Below are 14,918 nucleotides of genomic sequence, written 5' to 3' on the forward strand. Positions count from 1 at the left end.
TCGGGGTGCTCTAACACACACTCCTATCCAGTAGCTAACCTCACAACGGAATAAAGTAATCTTGAAGACGATTGAGTTGAAAGGTTGTACTCTAGTCTTTATTCAAGCCTTACTTCGGCATAACGTCGTGAATGTGGTAAAACTGTAAAATACAATGAATGATAACATCGCATCAATTATACATGTAAAAGATCATAATAGAACAAACTATGTTCTCAACAGTCCAACTAGGCAGATTCAGACTTATGAATCAATCATAATCCAAACAGGTAAGTACATAAAATACTAACGTACATTTACTTTAATAGGTGAATCCCTTTATGTTCAAAGTTTCTACCAGATGCACCTTAAAATCACAACAAACAATAGATTCTCAGTTTCAAGATTTATGGAATAATGCTCAAGTTATAATGAGAATTACTGCAACAATATTTAGTAATGACTGTACCTATACAAAACCTGACCATTTTAGAGGTCTGCAAACGGCTTGCCATACTTAGGAACAAAGCATTGTATATCATACAACATTCTTACAAAGGCAGTTTCCCAGTCTAAAATTATGTAGACTTATATCCTGTCCTTACATGTCTATTCAACAAAATGAACTTACAGACTTGTGCACTTCCAAGCTATCTATCTGACGTAATCGGATTGTAACCCATGAATCTCTGTCGCTTGTCTCCTATAACTGCAAACATAATTTGATAGATTGCAAATAGATATAGGCATCACCACTAGAAACAGATAATGGAAAAGCTGTGCTCATAACTTCAGGTTTCAGCAAAATTAAATAATCCTTTCAATCATTAGAACCGGAACTGTTAGAAAAGCCCTCTAATTGACTGACACAACAATATAAGAATATTCATTCAATACTATAACACAAACTTTAACTAGCAAAGGTAATTTTGACTATAATAGCTAAACTTCCAAATATCTGACGATGTTTCCCAGAATACAAAACATGCTGTAATTTATGTAGACATAGTGTACCGTACAGTGTATGCTGTAGCTGTCAGAACTACTCAATCACGCTTATGACCATTTGCACACAAAACGTATCGAATTCTGTCCAGACTATTGATTATGATAAAAATAAGAGCATTGAACTTACACGAAATCATCAGGCAGTAGACCTCGATCCTAAACCTTCAAGAACCAGTTTAAACATGATATAATAACCATACTTTAAGAAACTTTACGAAACTTGTGGCTTGAGAAAATAGGATAGTTCGCTCAAAAGGAGCGCCATTGTTTCTGACTATGGAAAGCCAAGTGAACAGATTATATTTAATCGCGTGCAGCACACTCCCCCCAACGTCCAATAGACGTTAAAACTGACAGAGCAATAATTGCTAAAATATCACCGCCCATAAACTGTAAAATTGTACAAGATTTTCCACAAATAACTTAAGTCCAAGCATGCCAAGATTGGAGTGAGAACAGGTATCTATTCCGCCTCGACCAACAAAATCAACTCATGAATCGGTCTGCAAAAGGTTTTTCCAGTCGAGGGCAGACGAACTTGCACTTGACGAACCAAACCATCATCTCCAGGACTAACACTCTCAATGATGCCCAAAGGCCAAAGGTTTCTTTTGACCTCCTTGTCTCTCAACAACACTATGTCACCTTTCTTGACATTCCTTTCCGTGCTTATCCATTTGCGCCTCTGCTGAAGACTTTGCAGGTAGCGCAGTCTCCACTGTTTCCAAAACCGGTCGGCTAGAATTTGCACTCTTTTCCATTGAGCCTTGTACATGTTACGGGTGCAATCTTCGACAAGTACCTCTTCTATGCTCCCATGCTTCTGAGTCAAAAGCATAGATGGTGAGAGGAAGGAAGTGTCTTCTGGATCAGAGCTCAATGGGACGAGAGGTCGAGCATTGACAATAGCCATAGCTTCCATCATGAAGGTGGCCAAAGTCTCGTGTGTAAGGTCCCTCTGTTTTGCCTCGAGTAAGATACCATTAAGAATTCCCTTGAACAAACCAATCATTCTCTCCCAGACTCCTCCCATGTGAGGGGCATGGGGAGGATTTAGCTTCCATTCGGTGTCGTTCCTCTCCAGATAAGTATGAAACACCTTGTCGTTCAACACTCCCACAAAGTTTGATCCTCTATCGGACCAAAAAGTCTCAACCTTGCCTCGTACAGCCATAAATCGTCGAAGTGCGTTGATGCATGACGAAGTGCTCATTTCCTCAAGAACTTCGATATGAATAGCCCTAGAAGTGAGACAGGAGAATATCATTCCCCACCTCTTGCTTTGAGCAGCACCTCCTCTGGTCTTTCTGGTGACCACTTCCCAAGGCCCGAAACAGTCTACGCCAACCTGTGAAAAAGGAGGTCCAGCCTTCAGACGCTCCTGGGGAAGATCAGCCATGCGTTGGAGCGCGGTCTTACCTCTGAGTTTACGGCAGTTCACACAACGATGGATAACAGACGATATAACTCTCTTGCCCCCAGTTATCCAAAAGCCCGCGTCCCGCAAAGCACCTTCTGTCAACTGTCTGCCAGAATGCCCATTATTGTGATAGTGTAGTACAAGAAGTTTGGCAATGTGACTCTTTCCTGGTATCAGCACCGGATGCTTCATCACCACTGGAAGCGAGGACTTCCTCAAGCGCCCACCAACGCATATCAAACCGTCTTGATTCAAGATGGGTGATAAGTCCCGGATAGTGGAGTTAGAGGGTAGAGGCACACCCTCTCTGAGACATTCATATTCTTCGTGAAAGAACTGCTCCTGTACTTCCTTCACTATCATTGTCTTGACACGACGTACGAGCTCTACGTCTGTAGCACCACAAACGTGCCAGCCATGGCACCGACCGTTGCCGCTCCTAGAGCTGAACGAACAAGCAATGTGTACAAGTAGACCGAAAGCTCTAACTAGGCTGTTCCATGTTGAGAACTTTTCAAACCGTGAAACAAGTCTTCGCAACTCCAAATTGGTTTTTGTGACCTGGATTTTCACATCATGTCTTATTTCTTCATCTCGGTCGGGATCTACCAGTGGGAATTCCGATACAGGATCCTCTACTTCTTGAGTAGCTGGCTTCTGCGGACCAATAAGCCATGGAGAGTCTTTCAGAGACCGAGCTGAAACCGGACGGGTACCAAAGTCAGCAGGGTTATTGGATGTAGGCACATACCTCCATTGTGAGGGTTGGGAGAAACTAAGAACCTTGTGAACCCGGTTCGCTATATAGGTATGGAATCTTCTGACTGTGTTATTCAAATACCCAAGAACAATCCTACTGTCGGAGTGAAAAACCACAGTCGAAGCCTGAATATTCAACTCTCTACACACAATTCTGGCTATTTCTGTTCCTAAGACTGCAGCGCAGAGCTCCAGTCTTGGTATGGTGTGACCTAATCTTGGAGCTAGCTTCGACTTTCCAAAGACAAAACTCGCACTGGGTTTCTCTTGGTCCACATCTATCAAGTATGCGACGGCAGCAACCGCGACTTCGGATGCATCACAATAGACATTCAAGACACCATTCTCTAGGCAGATGGGGTAGTTGCGAGGAACTGACACTGATTGCAGCTCAGATAGCCCAGAGGTCCAAGACTCCCAGACGGACTTGTACATTTCAGGGAGCTTGTCATCCCAATCCACCTGGTGAGTAGTCATTTCTCTGAACAGGACTCTTGCTTGTACCATGACCGGGGCAAGGAAACCCAGAGGATCAAACACGCCATTGATCATAGACAGAACTCCTCGTTTTGTGTAGGGTCTTGCCGCTAACTCGATTTGGAAAATGAAGGTGTCGTCCTTCAAATTCCACTGAACACCCAAACTCCTTTGTGTAGGGGCCCCATCACTCAGCGTGAGGTTCCTAATATCCTTCTGAACCTCCTCTGGCTCAAAGGCATCGAGTACTACTTGAGAGTTGGATGCAATTTTGTGCAGGCGAATACCAGCTTTCTCCTTTAGCTTGGCTCGTGTTCGTTCCATGAGTGAAACAGCTGTGTTGCTGTCATCACATGTAGACCGCGGGCCATAGATCAAATATGTGGCTTATTTTTCATTTTCGTGCCTCAACTCTTGTATATACCTAAATTTTTGTTACTCAATAGAACAAAAATCATTGAATAACAATTGATAACTCGTCAGTGCAATAAGTTGCACATTAATTAATTATGCTAATTTAAAAAAGTTACAGCGCCCTCTTGTGTTCAAATCTTGAGATCTGTGTTGTGCTAATGGGTTCCACAGGATTTTATTGGACTTGGAGGTTTTGTTTCACCCAGGGAATAACACCCAAGTCTGTCTTGGAATGGTTGGTGTTATATTTTTCTTTATTTAAAGGTTAAGTCCATCCTAACAAATATTTTAGTTTAAATAAAGTCAGAAAAATGAAAGGAAGACGACAGTGAAAGTTTTCAGCAAGTTTTGAAAGTAAGCAAGTTATCAATTTTTGAAGGTGTGATTAATGAAACACAACTCGACAACTCCACAATGTAACTTTTTTCTGCTTCTATTCAGGATGGACTTCCCCCTTTGATTAAACAACAAACAAAAACAATCTTGAAAATAAATAGAGATAAATAAAGAGAGAGATTAATAGAGAGGGGAGAGAAGGGGAAAAGAGGGGGGGGGGGGTCAGGAGATAATGGGGACTTTGGTAGACTGTGGTACTTTTATTTATGTATTTATTCATTTTTGTTTTTATTTCTTTGGGGGGATATCGATGTGTGCACATGAGGATGCACATCTTTTAATGAGTATAATCATGGTTTCAATGCATTTTGACTACCAGTATTCATCACTTACTACACAACTTGAACCATCCTTCGGTATCCCATCACAAATATAGCACCCCCCACACTTATACTGAAAACTTCACCCTCTCTCTCTCTCTGGCTGTATGTCTGCCCCCCTCTCTCTCTCTCTCTCTCTCTCTCTCTCTATATATATATACAGTGCATACACACACACACACAAACAATCCAATAAATTAATTTACATTAAAACACAATTTGAACAGGTGTCAAGATAGATAAGCCAAAATTTCCATATTCAATCAATATTTTTAATCATCTTTTAACTACATGTATCTCAAATACATTGCAAAATCACAGGAAGTTTTGACAATGGGGTGGGGGGGGGGCAGTAGACGTAATGCATAGTATGAAGTAGATTCATTGTAAGAAAAATAAATTGTATTCATGATGAGGTACACTTTTCTGGCTCTTAAAGGAAATTTCCAGGCAGTTTTGTTTTTGTTTTTTTCATAACAATGATCAAACTCATTCCTTAATACCAAATCTATTAAACTGCCCCAACAGATTTTGAACAAGTATAAGTCTACTGTACTAGCAATACAGAGAATTAATTCATACAATGACTTTCAAATGTTCAATATCATTGTGTACTGTTAGAGGGAGAAAATCCATTATTGATTCATACAAGGCATGGAAACCAGACATAAATCAACTTCCTTGCTACTTGCCTTTGATGATTTGATGATTTAATTATATTTTTAACAATATTTTCCCTCCATTACGTTGATGACAAAAACAAGAATTGCCAGATACCCACATTTGTACAGCATAAAACATAAACTTAAACGTGAATACATTTCAATTACTAATCATGGTATTTACAAAATTGTGAACTACTTAATCTCAATCCTCCGATAGTGCACAATTAGAATATTTTTTCACAATGGAACAAAATACTTACATGTCCAGTTCAAATCTATACCTACAATGGTACAATGTATTTATTTAGCAGTGAATAGAGGCAAAAAACACATTTATCTCCCGACATCTACAAGTATTTTCTTCCCTTACATTAACATATTGAGAAACAACTTTCAGTGTCAAGTCATGATGAAAAAAAAATACATGAAGAACAAATACTTTCCAGAATGACAAAGGGAATGACCATTACTCAACATGTATCAGGAATTTTCAAAATAAAATATTGGTTCCTGTTTATAGAGCACTTGTTATGCTTTATGACACTTCTCTTTACCTGCATGTAGTAATACCTAGCAACAAAATATGTACTGCTCTGGTTAGATGGGTACCCATTTACATGTACATGTACACCTGAGTGAAACATGGTAACAATGGATTCATGTTATGTTTGTCTAAATGACTATGTACCATAAACAATTGAATGTGCAGTGCAGTCAATAAACCACTACTAGACTTGGGCATCAAAAACATTTTGCTGGAAGTATATACATTTACCTCACAAATACTGTAAATGACTATATATTCAAAGTGGTTATAAATTTTTAAGCCTCATCAATCTCTAAAGTTTTCATATAAATCACATGAACAGTAAAATACAACATCATACAAGTGTGACCTTAGTTGTCCCAAACAACTGTGTTTGAACAGAAATTGGTATATTCATATCTTTACCCTGTTTTTGCATGGAAGGATAACTATCATATAGGTATTGGCGTATTGATGTTACAATGCTACAAACTCTTGTCATCACAATATACATGTGCATGTATATTTTACTGCAATGGAGAAGTGAGACAACAGGTTTTCTTCAAATTAGCAAATCAGGAATAATAAACCTACAGATTTCTGACAATAGGAAAATTTGAATTTCTTGTCCTTTAAAAAAATATATGTATGTATTTGTTTTAGTTTTAATTTTGATTTGGCTAATGAATGATTCAAAGTTGTGTTAATCAGCTCAGGGGTCAATAATAACTGTGACATATTGAATAGAGTATAACAAAAGAACATAAATGACACATTAATGCTTAAATCACTTTGTTTTGTGATCTTGTCATTTTTCAGAAGGCAAGTATATCCATCCTGTGTTTACACTCTTTTTATTTAAAGGAAAAAAAACATATGAAAGTAAGCAAAGAATAAAGAGAAATCATCACGGGTGTCATGACAGATTTAATGATTATTTTGCAAGTAATACACATTTTCCTTTTTCATTTTGTAAGCATTTTGCCTTTCATCAACTACAACACACAGAGTGTAATCATCCAGGATACAAACTTAAATCTAACATGGGTGTAGTTCAAGAATCATTTTGAAATTCTAGCTTTTTCTTCTTTATTCAATGTGAAATACAAATTGCATTGCTAGGGGAATGCTTATTCTCCATCTGAATCTTCTTCATCTGATTCAACCTCCTTTGCAGAGATAGAGTTCCTGCAATTGACACATCTACACAACTCTGTACATGGAATGCCATGCTGTTGACATGAGCAACGTGACCGTCCTTTCCCTGACGCTGATTTTTCAGCTTAGTCAGCCTAAGGATCTCCTTATTTTTCATTATCCTTTCCTCAATTACCTTTTTGCAGAAACTAGAGTATGACTTATCATATATTACTGTTTGCTGAGTATCCTGTTTATAAGTATTACATCTCTTCACAACTTTTGTATACCTGTAATAGCACGATTTATGGTACCTTACTTCTATTGCAACAAGATCTTTCCCACGTATGTGTAAAAGCAATTGTTCATCTTGCTTTAATAAAGCGGCCTCTAACAGATGCCCCCCATCTTTTCTTTCACAAAGAATTAATTTTTCTACCTTCCGTTTACCAGAAGACTGTTCGCGGATATACTTAGCTCCTTTGCAGATAATGCAATGGACTGGCAATACATGCGGCTTATCAAAGTCATGGCTGGTAGAGGGTTGATTTTCATGGGATACTCTCGACCGCAGCAGTCTCTTGGGTGCAGGGGCATCCTCACTTGCTGACACTTCCTCTGGATCTTCTGTAGATGTCTTCTCAGCATCTGTGGGTTTAACAAGAAAAAGAGAAGGAAGAAAGGAACAGACAGGGGAAAAAATACTGATTAAAACCAATTTTATCAAAATCATTCTGATTTTCTGAATATATAACTCAATGTGGTGTTGGTGTTGAAAGTGTGGATCAAGCTGCTGAACCAAGCTCCAACACTGACTGTACTTGAGAAATAGCTCAATACTGAGTGATGTCACGCCTTTTATGTGATCCACTCACGATTTCAAGCGAAAAGGCTATACAACGAAAGTGAAATCAGTGAGAAATGGCATTCAAATTTCATCAAACAGGATGTAAAATCTAAAATCGTATTTTCAAATCAAAAGAGAAAATGTTATTAATCTTTAGAAAATAGACACATATATAGCTCTGATGATTTGTAAAACATTTTGACTGTAAATTGGATTTCGCTTAACTTTGCTGTGACGTTATCATTTGGTTCATGATCTTAAGATCACCAACACCAACACCGAACTTCAAATCACAAATTTCCCAATCTCTAGGCGATTTGTGTTGGGGAATAGGGAAATAACAAATAAATCGTCAAAGCGAACCATGATACTCGGTTCAGCAGACAACATTCAACAACATATTTTCCGAGGTCAATTCCAACACCAGCCGCATTTCAAGTTCAGTGTTGTGGCTTTTGACACTGAACTTGAAATCGCCAGTAGATCTAAATGTGTAGATGCAGAACAATTATTGCACAATTGCACCTACCGGTGTCTTCTTTTGCACTGCCTCACACACGCACAGATCAAACACTCTCCTTCTCTTCTTTGTCTTTGTACTGTACTGTTTAAATTATTTTAGCAGCATTTAATCATTGTTTATTACCTCTCTTCTTCTGAAGTCTTGTCAATGCTCTACTGATTGTCGTTACGTTGCAAAAGTGTCGGTAACATTCAGCATGATATCCTCGAAGCCGAGTATGGTGCTCCCTAGTAAAAGAAAATGTGAGAGATGTAGACTAATAAATAATTTCTATTAAAGTTCAATCTGCTAAAATACAAGAACTGCTGGACCTAGTTTAAGTAGTTAGGCCTATGTAAATGGCTTAATTTCTTGACACAAGCAAGAGTCAAGAATTAGACTATTTTATAATTTATCTGTAGACGAAAAAAAGTAGAGGGTCTAGACAGTAGTAGTAGGGACAGGGTCTAGTAGTAGTAGATCTAGACCTAGAAAATCTATCCTGTAATCCAGGACCATAGACATAGTAGATGAGAGGTCTAGATCTAGTCTGTTCTCTACTACTCTAGACCAAATTTGTAATTTCTGCTCTTTTTTCAAGTGCAATTTTTATTTTCGGGGAAAATGTGAACACTTTTCATTTCATGCAGGCCTAGATATCTAGATCTATACCAATATATTAGGTGATAACTTACCTGCTTGTTGTCGATGACTGAAGACCGACTTGTCCCACACCTTCACTTTCGTGTACGTGTTCTTGCAACTTCTCTGCAACTTCACTTTCTAAACTCTCTTCCACGATTACCCACTTAGCTGCACACTCCTTACACTTTTGATAGCTTTTATCACTAAATGGTATAATCTTGCTCTGAGTATCGATGACATGTATGGAACAGAAAGCGGATTCACCAGCCTCAGAATTGTCCGTCTCACTGGCATCAAACGACGCAGAAGTCGCCATAGTACACAGTGAAAGTCGCAGTGCACAGTAAAAGTCGCATAGGCGTGCGCATAAAACAAAGAATATGATTGGCCAAAAGCCAGTCACTCCACACATCATGCTATCAGCAACGTATTGTGATTGGTCATTCTTACCGTAGAAAGTGAAAAATTGTCTCAAATTTGTTTTGTGTTTTTTGATATTTTCAGAAAATGTGCAAGTTTTGTTACTGACGAGTTTCAGATGTGACTGTAATAAATATTTTTAAACATGTTGACCAAAATACAGCTAGATACAAATTTGAGGCACGAGATGAAAAGAAAATGCACCTCGGCCCGCGGTCTAATGCAGCGAGTCCATCATCCACATAGAAATTGTTGTGAACAAAGTCCCTAACGTCTGGTTCAGCGTCACTGGTTAGGTCCCTCAGACCATAATTCGCTACAGCTGGAGATGGAGTGTTGCCAAACACATGCTTCAGCATACGATACTCCGTGAGGGGTTTGGCAAAATCATTGTCTTCGTGCCAGAAGAATCTGAGAAAATTCCTGTGTTCTTCGGATACTGAAAAACAGTAGAACATCGACTCAATGTCCCCGCAGACTGCAACCGGTCCTTGCCGAAACCTCATCAACACCCCAACCAAATCGTTGGTAAGGTCTGGACCTTTCAACAGAACCTTGTTCAAAGAGTGTCCCATGAACTCCGCCGAAGAATCAAAGACGCCTCTGATTTTGTCTTTCTTTCTTGGGTGATACACCCCAAACATTGGCAGGTACCAGCACTCTTCGTTTTCTTGCAGAGAGGGAGCCACCTCCGCGTGGCCTTCAGATAAGACCTTTGCCATGAATGTGGTCATGTGCTCTCTTTTGAGGTGATTCTTTTCCATGCTCGCTTTGAGAATCTGCGCTCTTTTGAAAGCTTGTTGACGATTGTTAGGCAGACGATCTCTCGGCTGCTTGAAGGGCAACGGAGCTGTCCATTTTCCATTCTTTAGGCCTGCCTCTTCCACCATAAGATCTACAAACCGTTGCTCCTCTATAGCCAGACTCATGGTATCGTCCTCATTGTCAAACAAGTGTTTCATTTGGAACTCATTTGGACAGGGTTCCAGGTATGTAGGCCGTCCTGTAGAGAGCACCTGAGTACGCAACAGGGAAATCCTATTCGAGTGCTTGTCACTCCGATGAATCCCTTGAAGGCATACGTCACCAATGATAACCCAGCCAAGCTTCAGCCTTTGTGCGAACGGCGAGTTAGGAGGCCCAATCCTTTGATCTAGGACATGGTGTGCTTCCATCACGTCCCTTCCTATCAAAAGAGTTGCTGTGCATTCATGATCAATCTCTGGAATCTCAATGCCTTTTAGATGATCATATGCTTGAACTATCTCAGGTGTTGGAATATCATCTTTGAAATCAGGGATGTAAGCACACTCAGTGACCGTTGGCAAACTCAAACAGACAGTGCCATTTAGATCCTCTACCACAAATTCATCAGCATACCTTCCTTGAGCTGACACTTCTCCACTGCAAGTGCGTAGAGTGTAACTTACCCTACCATAGTCAATATCAAACTTGTCTAAAAGTTGCGATGTAGCTATGGTCTTGTTGCTTTGATCATCTATGATGGCGTACGTCTTGACAACCTTCTGATCCCTCTTTGACCTGACGAAGACAGGAACAATCTTCGCACAAGATCTGCTACCGATGCATCTTGTACCCTGCACTTTGGAGCATGCATTGGTAATTTGGGATGGAGGGGTGTCTACAGCTTTCTGCGAACTCTTTGGTGAGTCATTGCGATACTCATAGTGTAGAATTGTTTGGTGGCGTTGGCTACCACACGAGTCGCATTTAACCTCAGCTTTACACTCTCGTGCTGCGTGTCCTGGAAAACAGCACCTATAACAAAGTTGGTATTGTTTGAGGACAGTCTTCTTGTCAGGAACTGTTTTCGCAAGAAATGCCTTGCACTCTAAGATTGAGTGATTCTTCTTGTGAATGGGGCAAAAGACCTTTGATGCTGTAGAACTAACAGTCTTTACATCCGTAGCTCTGACACTGACCATTCTTCTTGTAACATCCTGTTGCTTTGTGTCACGAGGCATTATGAAGCTAGGGTCATTCCGAATCTTTGCCTGATAGCGGACAAACTCGCTGAAGACCTTGAAAGGCGGGAAGGTCACATGGTTCCTCTCCTTGTACCGAGAGCCCTCCATTACCCATCTCTCTTGGAGGCTATGTGGCAGCTTCTGGACCAATCCATGTAACCCTCTTGCCGAGTCCAAATGCAACAACCCTGGGAAATTTCCATTATCTTTGGCATACTCAATCTCTAAGAGCAAATGACCATACTGCTCTAGCTTTTCATAGTCCTTTTGTGTTAGTTTGGGAAAGTCTTCAATCCTTTGATGAAGATCCTGTTCAATTGCCTCTGGGGACCCATACTTCCTGTCTAAGAGTTCCCACATTCTATCAAGACCAATCTTTGGCTTATCAACATGTATGTCATAGATAGCTGAGACCAACTGGGAAGACTCCTTGCCCAACCACCTAATTATCAAATCCATCTCTTGAAAGGGCTTCAACTTAAGCTCTGTGGTTACTTGTTTGAGAGAGGCTTTCCAAGACCTGTAACTAAATGCATGATCATTAAATTTTCTCAAGCCACTAGTTATCAATTCTTTCTTCAGCAACATGTTACTTAAATCAGAAATTCCAACTACAGTTTCTACATGTGAAGGAGTAGTAAGAACTACATTAGAGGCATTATCTACAACCTTTGATCCCTTTTGACCATTTTCCATTTCAAGAGGCAGAGGGGAGCAAGTAGGAACAACATTAGGGGATGTATTACATTCTGTTTGCATTTCACCTTCTTGATCCATTACCATTTCTTCGGGATGTTGGGAGGAAATAGGGTGTGTCTTGTGGGAGATTTTGTTAATATTTGCTTGAACATTACCATCTACATTCTTAATTGCATCACAAGATAACAAAAATTCTTCCACACGTTCCCTAGAGTCCTTTTGTGGAAGAACTAAATCCACACTCTTCACAGACTCCCCGAAGTCTTCAAGTCCTTCTTCAAAAACCGAGACTTGTACTTCGGCCATAGCAGCATCTCTTTCTGCTCCCAATACAAAAAGCTCGGCATCCTGAGCAGCCCTTTGTTTCTGTAGTTCGGCTTCTTTACGTGCGAACTCTAACCTTACCTTACTTGCCTCAGCGTTGGCACGGGCACGCAGTGCCTCTGAGACAACAGAAGAATGTTTACTAGATTGAGACCGTCGCGAAGCCACGCTTTTGGTCTCGTAATTGGCACTTTGGGTAGAGGGTGAAGGCGTCTCGCTAGAGTCCTTTTCTTGAAGCGGATGTTCCGATGTCGTTGACATGATGGGTCCTTGCGTAGTCTGGTTGAAGTCGTTTAAGTCTTTTTACTATGCTGTCCTCGGGGTGCTCTAACACACACTCCTATCCAGTAGCTAACCTCACAACGGAATAAAGTAATCTTGAAGACGATTGAGTTGAAAGGTTGTACTCTAGTCTTTATTCAAGCCTTACTTCGGCATAACGTCGTGAATGTGGTAAACTGTAAAATACAATGAATGATAACATCGCATCAATTATACATGTAAAAGATCATAATAGAACAAACTATGTTCTCAACAGTCCAACTAGGCAGATTCAGACTTATGAATCAATCATAATCCAAACAGGTAAGTACATAAAATACTAACGTACATTTACTTTAATAGGTGAATCCCTTTATGTTCAAAGTTTCTACCAGATGCACCTTAAAATCACAACAAACAATAGATTCTCAGTTTCAAGATTTATGGAATAATGCTCAAGTTATAATGAGAATTACTGCAACAATATTTAGTAATGACTGTACCTATACAAAACCTGACCATTTTAGAGGTCTGCAAACGGCTTGCCATACTTAGGAACAAAGCATTGTATATCATACAACATTCTTACAAGGCAGTTTCCCAGTCTAAAATTATGTAGACTTATATCCTGTCCTTACATGTCTATTCAACAAAATGAACTTACAGACTTGTGCACTTCCAAGCTATCTATCTGACGTAATCGGATTGTAACCCATGAATCTCTGTCGCTTGTCTCCTATAACTGCAAACATAATTTGATAGATTGCAAATAGATATAGGCATCACCACTAGAAACAGATAATGGAAAAGCTGTGCTCATAACTTCAGGTTTCAGCAAAATTAAATAATCCTTTCAATCATTAGAACCGGAACTGTTAGAAAAGCCCTCTAATTGACTGACACAACAATATAAGAATATTCATTCAATACTATAACACAAACTTTAACTAGCAAAGGTAATTTTGACTATAATAGCTAAACTTCCAAATATCTGACGATGTTTCCCAGAATACAAAACATGCTGTAATTTATGTAGACATAGTGTACCGTACAGTGTATGCTGTAGCTGTCAGAACTACTCAATCACGCTTATGACCATTTGCACACAAAACGTATCGAATTCTGTCCAGACTATTGATTATGATAAAAATAAGAGCATTGAACTTACACGAAATCATCAGGCAGTAGACCTCGATCCTAAACCTTCAAGAACCAGTTTAAACATGATATAATAACCATACTTTAAGAAACTTTACGAAACTTGTGGCTTGAGAAAATAGGATAGTTCGCTCAAAAGGAGCGCCATTGTTTCTGACTATGGAAAGCCAAGTGAACAGATTATATTTAATCGCGTGCAGCACACTGAGCACTAAGTGCCGGAGTAGGATCCCGGAGAAGGATACAAGGATTCCCATGTGAGGGGGAGGGTGGGGGGGGGTGGGGGGGGGGGTTCCTTTTTGGGGCCGCATGAAAGATAGAGCGGATGTGAGGGGTTTGTCTGATGAACTTGCCTTCTGCTCCTTTCCTTTCTATCTCCTCCGAGTCTGTCTCCCCCTCTCCCCCCCCCCTGTCCCTCTCTCTCTCTCTCTTTCTCGGCATTTTTAACAGGGGTGGGGCGGGGACGTGCGAGGTGGGAGCTTGTGAAATCCGGGGGACGGGGGTGGGATCAGACTTGGGTTGAACTGAGGTGCGCCGCTCAAGCCTCGAAACCCTTACCCATTTTTAAGGGTCATTAAGGCATTTTTTTCAGAAATATAGGCTCCGAATTCAAAATTTTGTAAAAAGGACCCATGTTTAAGGATTTTTGTGTGAAAAAGCAACCCAAGAGCGGCACATCCCCTTATGTATTAATATGTGAGTACACCCCCCCCCCCCCCCCGGCCCCCCCCTCCTCTGCCTCAGTCAAACTCGGGCTCAAACTACTATGGCAATCATAAACCTATTATGGCTTGAAAGCTATACTCCGTGAAAATTGTTTATTGATAGGATTCGTTGTAATCAGTGGCGTAGGCTAATGAGCCAAACACATAGAGATGGTCTTATTAAGTATATATCTCTATGGCCAAACATGATTTAAACCAAATGGTTGCCTGTGCATTTTTAATCCATGCCGGGTCTAAAAAGGCATTAT

At 40.1% G+C, this 14,918-nt stretch overlaps 3 protein-coding genes and 1 long non-coding RNA gene across 7 annotated transcripts; all 4 read right to left on the bottom strand.

Annotated features, from left to right (window-relative positions):
- Positions 1–76: 76 nt before the first annotated feature.
- Positions 77–2,655, bottom strand: LOC100893279. 4 transcript variants are annotated; one of them, XM_031000228.1, is made up of 3 exons: positions 1,115–2,655; positions 611–688; positions 77–142 (listed from the first exon to the last, which is right to left on the bottom strand). In XM_031000228.1, the coding sequence occupies exon 1, from the start codon at positions 2,597–2,599 to the stop codon at positions 1,451–1,453; it is 1,149 nt and encodes a 382-aa protein (XP_030856088.1). In that variant the 5' UTR covers positions 2,600–2,655; the 3' UTR covers positions 77–142; positions 611–688; positions 1,115–1,450. The 4 variants fall into 4 exon arrangements, with proteins under 4 accessions (XP_030856088.1, XP_030856089.1, XP_003731517.2 ...); XM_031000229.1 differs by lacking the exon at positions 611–688; XM_003731469.3 differs by having other exon boundaries at positions 77–688.
- Positions 2,599–12,787, bottom strand: LOC100890321. Its single transcript, XM_030999941.1, has 3 exons — positions 9,738–12,787; positions 2,639–3,998; positions 2,599–2,604 (listed from the first exon to the last, which is right to left on the bottom strand). Exons 1-3 carry the CDS (start codon positions 12,785–12,787, stop codon positions 2,599–2,601), a joined length of 4,416 nt encoding a protein of 1,471 aa, XP_030855801.1.
- On the bottom strand, positions 6,975–9,740 carry LOC763434. The gene is made up of 3 exons (XM_011663152.2): positions 9,146–9,740; positions 8,595–8,698; positions 6,975–7,749 (listed from the first exon to the last, which is right to left on the bottom strand). The coding sequence occupies exons 1-3, from the start codon at positions 9,508–9,510 to the stop codon at positions 7,058–7,060; spliced, it is 1,161 nt and encodes a 386-aa protein (XP_011661454.2). The 5' UTR covers positions 9,511–9,740; the 3' UTR covers positions 6,975–7,057.
- A 641-nt stretch (positions 12,788–13,428) lies between the features above and the next one.
- Positions 13,429–14,147, bottom strand: LOC115929983. Its single transcript, XR_004066781.1, has 2 exons — positions 13,956–14,147; positions 13,429–13,529 (listed from the first exon to the last, which is right to left on the bottom strand). It is a non-coding gene; the product is annotated as an uncharacterized LOC115929983 (long non-coding RNA).
- Positions 14,148–14,918: the final 771 nt, after the last annotated feature.

This window comes from Strongylocentrotus purpuratus, unplaced genomic scaffold (genome assembly GCF_000002235.5).
Source record: "Strongylocentrotus purpuratus isolate Spur 01 unplaced genomic scaffold, Spur_5.0 spur5_scaffold_6, whole genome shotgun sequence".
In the NCBI taxonomy this organism is placed as follows: domain Eukaryota; kingdom Metazoa; phylum Echinodermata; class Echinoidea; order Camarodonta; family Strongylocentrotidae; genus Strongylocentrotus; species Strongylocentrotus purpuratus.